Here is a 9,178-nt window from a genome sequence, read left to right as displayed (position 1 = left end):
GGTGAATCATGGAATTAGATAAAGCAATAAGGAAGATAACGGCAGGACAGAAAAAAACTTACTAGAGTAATAATATTTAAGATGTACAAGTGGTGCCTATTAATGGAAGCAATTTATTTAAAAGCATGGAGAATAAATTTATAGGATTAAATGAAATGGAAATAGTTTGTAGAATTTGTTTGAACAAAAAAGAAAAAATGGTTTCAATGTTTGAAATTTCATTACTCCCAAATTTAGTAAAAACATACAGAGAAATGTTAGAAGAATGTGCTTCAGTACATGTAAGTTGCAAATAAAAATTTACTTTGTTTACATTTTATAAAGTTAATACCAAGAACATATATATTAAGTATGTGAAACTAGAGTGCAGAGGGTATAAAGAAAAAAAAGGAGCCTCTCTGGGCGAGTCGTACTTTGTACTGCGAATTAGGCTACCTTTTGTTTTCAATTTTTGTCATTTGTTTTCAATCAATTGAAATAGGCCCGAGCGGCCCAAATAGGCACCGTAAATTCAGCCACGAGCTCTCTAGAGCTCGGCATAGGAGGTTTCATGACCTTATTATACAGAATGTTCGATTTACATCTAGGCATATAAATATCACGATTATGATAGAATACATGCGTTAAGCAATGCATCTAAGTGAGAGGTATTGTAAACATGTGTTGAAGTTTCGATATGCGTTGAGATAGTTGTAAGACTCTTGGAGAGTGGGAGTTTCTAAGTTTCTAATAATGCATGTACTCTGTCATACTCGTGATATTAATATGCCAAAATGTAAATCGAACATTCTGTATATTTTCTTATTTAAAACGCTAATAACAATATTATTGAGGGTGGAGGGAAGGAGCACAATCTCTGTGTTAAAAAAGTGATCCTAAAATTGCATTAAATTAAGATGGCATTGGTGTTCCAGGGGACCATGCAAACATATAAAAACACTTAATATATACATACAGTTCGTACATATACATTATACACATACACTTACACTCCACTACACCAGCGGAATTATAGCTCCTTTATTTAATGCTATTTTGTGGGCACTTTTTGATTCAAACAACCATTAACAATATGTAAAATTTAATAACGTCAAAATTTACTATTATTGTCTTTGTCTAATTTTGGGATTCAGGAAAAAATAGACCCGGTAATAGTGTCTCATTTTTGAAGGGAAGGTCTAAAAACTTTAGAACCTAACCACCTCCTCTATATTCAACAAACTCAGCCCAATCAACTCGTAAATACAACAATACTCCAGGCCTATAAAATTTTAGTTCCATTTTTTCGGGGTTTATTTTTCCCGGTCGATTTTTTTTTTCGATTGCCGTTTGTACCGAGAGCGTTGCCATCCGATGACAAAGAGGGGGCAAGTTGCTTTATGGAGAGTGGGAAAAGTATGAATTGGAGCTACATTCGAGTTAAAACGTGAAGATTTGTTTTAATTTTAAAATTAAGCCTATTTTACCATTAATTTACTTGAAACCAGCGTGGATCTGTTGTTAAATTTTGGGAGATCACAGACACTGGAGCCGGATTTATAGTGGTGAGAACCGTGAACTTTTTTTGTGTTTTCGTGTGGGGGCTCAAGTTTGTAACGCTTAGAAATATTGATGCTACAAACAAAATTTTGGTATAGGTATTCATAAAATTAACCTAATTAGTTCATTTCCGTTTGTCTGTCTGTTAACACGATAACTTAAAAACGAAAAGAGATATCGATCTGAAATATTTTATGTCGTGCTTCAGACCCAAAAAATGAGTTTGAGTTCGTAAATGGGCAATATGGGCTTTTTTTAATCAAATTGATGCTTTGATCCATTTTTGTGAATCTCTAAAGGGGGGGGGCAGCTGCCACTACCTGCCCCTCCTTGGCGACGGCTATGGCTTGTATCCTAATTTTTAACTTTAAATATTTTTATTTCAATTAAATATTGATTATTTACAATACATATAAGAAACAGAAACAGAACTTTTTAACGTTTAATATCGTAGATATCTTCTGATGATTTGTTGCCCAAAAATATCTGCATTGAATGTTTAAACTATTTGGAACAATCTTATAAATTTAAAATTCAATATTTATCAACTGAAAAACTACTAGAAGAAATAATTGCGAACGCACAACCGAACATAAAAGTAGAAGTTTCAATTGACGAAGATGATGATTTTAAAGATGAAGATTATTCCTTTAATTTTTATAATTCAGACGAAATATCTCAAAGTGAAGTTATCAAAAAAGAAATCATTTCTGTTAAAGTCGAAATTCCTACCAAAGAAGTAGAAATTAAAGATACAAATGATGAAAAAAATGATAATGTTACAGAAAAATACAATAAAATTAAAAAATATAAATGTGAAGAATGTGAAATTAAATTTCATTTAAAAACAAAATTATATAAACATTTGAAACGAATTCATTCCAAAAATATGAAATGCATGTCTTGTGATAAAATATTTCAAAATTTAGAAGATGTAAGAAAACATTCACCAGAAGTTCTTCGTTGTAAAATATGTAAAGAAAATTTCGGATGTAAAAATGTGTTAAAAGAACATATTAACATACATACAAAGTGTAAAACGTGTGACTTGAAATTTCAAAGTATCGAATTATGTAATGAACATCAAAAGGTATTATTATTTGAAAAAATTCGAATTATTTAATGTCTGCTTAGAAGATAGGCTAATAAAAATTAAATAGAATATCATGGTAATAAAGAAAAAATTAATGCATCTTTGAAATTTTCCACAGTTGTTTATTAGCCTCAGAGGCGTACCTAACTTTTTTTTCGGGAGGTAATTGGAGGTTTTAATCAGTTTTTTACAAATTACAAAAAACTATGCATTAAATAAAAACAAGTTCAATTAAGAGTTCTACTTGAAGTATTTGTGCACATTTACATTTTTTTTTTCGACTTTCTAGCTTCAAAATTGACAGAGATATGCCAATTGACAGAGATATGCCATCTTGTAAACCGTTAGAGATAGAACAAAAGTTTAAATGCAAAAGTTATTCCTTATTATAAAAATTAACAACTTTTATTTGAATCATTCTTTCCTAAACATTATTGTTTATGAAAAAAATTTGGTGTCCATTTTCTCCAAAACTATAAAAAAAAGTGTGTTGACTTATTTTTTCAGAAAAAATAATAATAATTCAAAAAATACTTGCAAAAATTTCGAAATTTTCGAAGGTTTTTTGTTCATTCAATCAAATGAAAAAAAAATCATCTGGTAAACCGTTAGAGATAGAACAAAAATTTAAATATGAAAGTTATTTCTTATAAAAAAATAAATAACTTATGTTTGAAATTTTTGAAAGTATTTTCTGTAATTTTGTTTTTGTTTTTCTAGAATGTTTCACAAAACCACTAGTTGAAGTTATCCTGAAAAACTCAACACACTTTTTTTTTATTGTTTTGGAGAAAATGGCACCAAAGTTTTTCATAAGTTGGGGCGCAACCGATAAACAGTGATTTTTACGAAAGAATAATTCAAATAAAATGTGCAAAAATATTTCATCTAAAACATTTTTTAAATGAATTTTTTTTAATTTGATTGATGGTTTTTTCGTAATTTGTAAGAAAAACTTATTAAAACCTCCAACTACCCCCCAAAAAAGGAATCTAAGTACGCGCCAGGGAGGTCGATTTTTTTTCGAAGTGTTTACAACCTAATAAACAACTGTGGAAAATTTCAAAGTTTCTTTAAATTTTTCCTTTTGGATATTTAGTTTAATTTTACAAAGATGAGAACTGCATAGTTGAAAACTAATTTTCTTGTATTTTTTATTTATTTTTTTTTTTTTGTAGACCCATTCAGATAAAATTCATTTGTGTTCATATTGTGGGAAATCATTTTCAGATAGTACGAATTACATTTATCATGTGCGAAATCATACAGGAGAAAAACCATATCAATGTACTCAATGTGGTAAATATTTTCGTTTTTTAGTTAATAAAATTAGAAAAGTAAGGAATTAAGATCGTTATGAAGAAAATGCAATTTAAGGATAAACTTTCTAAAAATCTAAAACCAATAGAAAACTTGCATTAATATTTTTGCCACAAATTCATATATAAATGAAATAATAAGTCTAAAACGAAAAGAGACATCAAGCTGAAACTTTTATAGCGTGCTTAGAGCGTAAAAAGTAGGATTGAAAATGAGTAAAGTTTGTAAAAGAGCAACGTAGGTCAATGGGGTCCGTAGAACCCATCTTGTAAACCGTTAGCGATTTACAAAAGTTTAAATGTAAAAAATAATTTTCATAGTCTCCTCGGGCTTATTTTAATTGTTGAAATGTCTATTTTAAAATGGTCTATCTATGTGTATGGATTTTTCGTCTATAAACACGATTACTCAAAAACGAAAAGGGATATCAAGCTAAAAATTTTATAGCTTGTTCAGGGCGTAAAAAGTGAGTTAAATTTCATAAATGAGCAACATAGGTCAATTGAGTCTTGGATTCGTAGGACCCTTCTTGGAAACCGTTAGAGACAGAATAGTAGTTTAAATATAAAAAGCGTTCTTTATAAAAAAATTAACAACTTTTGTTTGAATCATTTTTTCGTAAACATTACTACTCTACCCGTGAAGGCACAAATTAGGTTAGAACAAATATAATATGTATACTTATATTGTATTGTATCGAAGTAAACATGTATGTGTTTGATTATTTCTATGTACACTTAGGAAGTGAACAAAAACATCTTCTATCTTCTCTTACATGACGTAAAATTGTTTTTTTCACTTGTTTAAATTAAATTTGATTTATTTTCAGATTTATATTTTTCAATTATATTTTTTTAGATGCAAAATTTACGGACAGCGGAAGATTACGTAAACATTCTGTAAAGCATCTAACGGAAAGAAACTTTGAATGTGAAATTTGTAAGAATAAATTTAAAACTCAAGTTCATTTAAATAAACATAAGTTTACTCATGTTGAAGAGAATAATTATTCTTGTGAGATTTGTAATAAAAAATTTAAAACTCCGAAAACTTTAGCTGGACATCAATTTGTGCATACAGGTAATTTTTTTAAACAGTTTTATTCTAGAATAGTTGTATTCATTTTAAAAAATTTTAATAATTTTTGGTAACAAAATTTTTCATTTTTATTCTTTAATAATAAAAAAAAATTGTTAAAATTTAAACGAATGAGTAACTCCACATTGCGTATGTAACGTCAATGTGTATATTCCATTCAAAATAAGTGCGCAAATCGGTTATAGAGACTAATTGTAAATATAAACTAACTTGAAATTATTTCCAACACTTCATCATTCGCCGCTTATCATGCAGTCGAATAACGCGCTAATAATATGGACAATAACGGCACATCAAGCCATTTACTTTATAGTATTACATAGACTTAGCATCGCCTATCTTTCCGTACAGTGAGAAGCGTGTCAACATCTGAGGTAATTTCTTAGGTCAGCTATCATTTATCAAAAAAACATGCATTGAATGTTAAATTTGCATATCACAAACTTTTTCGCTTTTTGGCTTAAAAAAAATACTTTTCACGTATCATTTTACATTTTTTTTACGAATCTTTAATGGATTTGACCTAAGCAATTATCTCAGATGTTGGCACGCATAAAATCGTTTGACACTCAGTCTATGGAATGTAATGTCAATGCACCAACCACATCATGTTTCACTTTCATTGGATCACTTTTAGTTATTTATTTAAAAACATTTGTTAAAATTAAAATTCAATCTTATGTAGGTATTTTATAAATATCAAAAATTTTATTTAATTAATATTATGTGCAAAATCATTTTCATGCAAATACCCAATTAGTTGAATAAATCTATCGGATCTTGATAAAGAATTCGATAAGTTTTTGCAAATGGCTAATATTTTTTTAAAAAGGTTTCTTTTGTTGTAAAAAAATACGGAAAAGATTTTTCCGATTTCGGAATTCCAATCAATAGAAATAGACATATTCAAGAAAACGTCAACAAAGAAAACAATGTTGAGATAAAACTGCGTGCAGAAGTTCGCGCGAATCGTTCCGGAATCGGAAAACTCCTTTTCCGTATTTTTTTACAACTAAAGAAACCATTTTAAAAAAAATTTGCCGTTTGCAAAAATTTATCGAATTCTTTATCTAAATTCGGTAGATTTATTCAACTACAATAGGGTATAATGTTATGAAATTTACTTAATATACTTAAATATTCTGATTTTGAGTCATAAAAGCACATTTTTAAATCTGTATATCAAGTCACGTGATCTAAAAAACGAACCGCCATGATGTGACATCATATAGGCAAAAATAATATGCAAAAATTAATAATTTGTTGATGGCTCTCATAGTAATTTAGGTTATGTTACATCATCTTTATTTATACATATAATAATTACATACATGAATGTTGTTTTTACCAATATTACGTCACCAAAAAATGGCTAATAGCATTTTTGAATAAAAAACGTTTAAAAATTAATTTAATTTTATGGCAAGAAAGCGTATTTATTGTGCCGAAATATATTTTTTTGTAGCTTTTAATTAGGAAAATCAACAGTTTGAAGTACTTTTGCAAACATAGTATAATACCCTATTAAAGTTTTGTACAATTTTTTTTTCATTTTTAGGTGAAAGAAATTTTGTTTGCACATACTGCAACAAAGCATTTTATAAAAGCTATAATCTAAAATTACATTTACGGATTCACACAGGAGAAAAACCATTTATCTGTAGTTATTGTGGAAAAACGTTTAGTCATAAACATGTACTAAACGGTCATATGAAAACGCATTTTGAATTCTCTAAATAATTTCAATTTTTGTCAAATAAGAAACTTATAAGATTTATTTCGAACAAAAATAATTTATGAAACATTGTTCAAATTTTTTACACGCCAAATCTATTCCATTTAGAAAGAAAAAATTTAATATTTTCATAAATGATTTTTCGTAAACTTAATGGAATCGACACAATTTAATTATAAAAAATTTTAATAATGTAAACCACATTTGTTCTTGAATGTTAATTTAATATTGAATATATTTTATAAATTTTAGTTTATTTTTGTTGTGATTTTTAATAAAATGAGAATAATTGCCCTGGTGGAAAAAATATTTGAAAAAATAATAAGTCTTAGGAAACTCTGAAAAAGTCTTAAAAACTAACAAAAAGTATTAAGAACTCTGAATAACTCTGAATTAAACTAGTCCGAAAACGTTGAGAAATTCAAAGTTCCTAAGACTTTTTCACAATTTCTTATTCTTTCTTCAAATATTTTTTCCACCAGGGTGAAACAAAAAAAGAATGAATTCGTTTTTTCTCTATTCTCTATAAGCCGGACCATTAGAATATATTTAAATCCGTAATATTACGAGTTCTTATACAAGATTTATAATAATTTTTTCAATATTAATATATTAAAAATTGTCAGTATCAATCATTTTGTATAAGCGGGAGATCTGCTTAATAAAGAAAATTTTGTTTATAATTATGGAAACAAAACATATTGGATTGAATGATTTTGAAATTGTTTGTAGAATTTGTTTGGGGAAAAACAAAGATATGATTTCAATTTTTGAAATTACATTAATTCCAAATTTAATAAAAACGTACAGGGAAATGTTAGAAGAATTTGCTTCAGTACATGTAAGTTACAAATATACTAATTTACTTTGTTTACATTTCACCAAGATAAAACGATAATAATGTATACCCTTTATATATGTAAATATATATTAAGGTATACTAAGTTTAGTCCCAAGTTTGTAACACTTAAAAGTATTGATGGTACCAACCAAATTTTGTTATAGATGTTCATAAATCATCTAATTAGTCCATTTCCGGCTGTCTGTCTGTCTGTGGACACTATAACACAAAAACAAAATGAGATATCAAGCTCCAGTTTTTATAAAGTGTTCAGAACGTAAAAAGTATGACTAAGTTCATAAATGAGCAACATAGGTCAACAAAAGTATAAATGTAAAAAAATGTTCCTTATAACAAAATAAACAACTGTTGTTTGAAACATTTTTTCGTAAACCTTATTGTTTATTTGTGAGGGCGAAAATTAAAACAAAATTTTGATGTCCTCTCTGTTGATGACGTATTGATATGTGAGCTGTCAGTTGGTGACAGTTCAATGTACTGTTTACTATAGGTGTAATATCCACGGATGTAGTAATTATAGTATATATCCATGGTAATACCATACAAAATATAAATAATTAATACCATACAGTATGTCAACAAGTCTGATAAGCCACATACTATGACGTCAGTGAATTTGTACTTTTATTAATTAATTTTAAGTAAAAAAAGTTACGGAAAAAAATATTTGAACCAAATTTAAATTTCATGATTATTCCCTATTGTGTTGGTTTTTAAACTCTTCTAATTTATAAAAAAAAAAAAATAATGCAAGCACTGATATTCAACACTTTCTATACAGACTATTTCAACAATTAATTTAGTCAATTGTTTGTTTTCACTTGTTTTGTATAATTTTATAGATATCTGCTGATGATTTGTTACCCAAAAATATCTGTCTTGAATGTTCAAACTATTTGAAACAATCTTATAAATTAAAAATCCAATATTTATCAACCGTAAAATTATTAGAAGAAATTATTACAAACGCACAACACAACATAAAATTAGAAGTTGCAATAGATGAAGATGATGATTTTAAAAATGAAGATAATTCTTTTAATTTTTATAATTCAGAAGAAGCAACTACAAGTGACACTATTAAAAAAGAATTCATTTCTGTTAAAGATGAATTCATTCATGACAAAGAAATAGAAATTAACGATACAAATGATGCAATAAATGATAATGTTACAGAGAAGCACAATAAAATTAAAAAATATAAATGTGAAGAATGTGAAATGAGATTTCATTTAAAAACAAAATTATATAAACATTTGAAACTAACGCATTCAATCGTAATGAAATGTATGTACTGTGATGAGAATTTTCATTCACTAGATGATGTAAGAAAACATTCACCGGAAATAAATCGTTGTAAAATATGTAAACAAGATTTTGGATGCAAAAATATTTTAAAAGAGCATTTAAATGAACATGTAACGTGCGAAAAGTGTGGTCAGAGATTTCAAAGTTTAGAATTGTGTAATGAACATCAAAAGGTTGGTAATGATTTAATAAAAGTTGATGTTGATGTTGTTAAAGGTTTTAT

General features: G+C 27.5%; 1 protein-coding gene across 1 annotated transcript; it reads left to right on the top strand.

Moving 5' to 3' along the window:
* Nucleotides 1-8,976, top strand: LOC123293096. The gene is made up of 3 exons (XM_044873811.1): nt 1-281; nt 8,490-8,924; nt 8,968-8,976. Exons 1-3 carry the CDS (start codon nt 126-128, stop codon nt 8,974-8,976), a joined length of 600 nt encoding a protein of 199 aa, XP_044729746.1. The 5' UTR covers nt 1-125.
* Nucleotides 8,977-9,178: the final 202 nt, after the last annotated feature.

The sequence above is a fragment of the Chrysoperla carnea genome, chromosome 2 (assembly GCF_905475395.1).
Source record: "Chrysoperla carnea chromosome 2, inChrCarn1.1, whole genome shotgun sequence".
NCBI classification, from domain to species: domain Eukaryota; kingdom Metazoa; phylum Arthropoda; class Insecta; order Neuroptera; family Chrysopidae; genus Chrysoperla; species Chrysoperla carnea.
The sequence above is the reverse complement of the archived record's forward strand: the minus strand, read 5'-3'. Positions and strand labels throughout refer to the sequence as shown.

Coding starts and splice junctions, on each gene's coding strand:
- LOC123293096 (XM_044873811.1), top strand. CDS start 126: ATGGAGAATAAATTTATAGGATTAAATGAAATGGAAATAGTTTGTAGA. Junction 282..8,489: donor AAGAATGTGCTTCAGTACAT/GTAAGTTGCAAA, acceptor ATAATTTTATAG/ATATCTGCTGATGATTTGTT.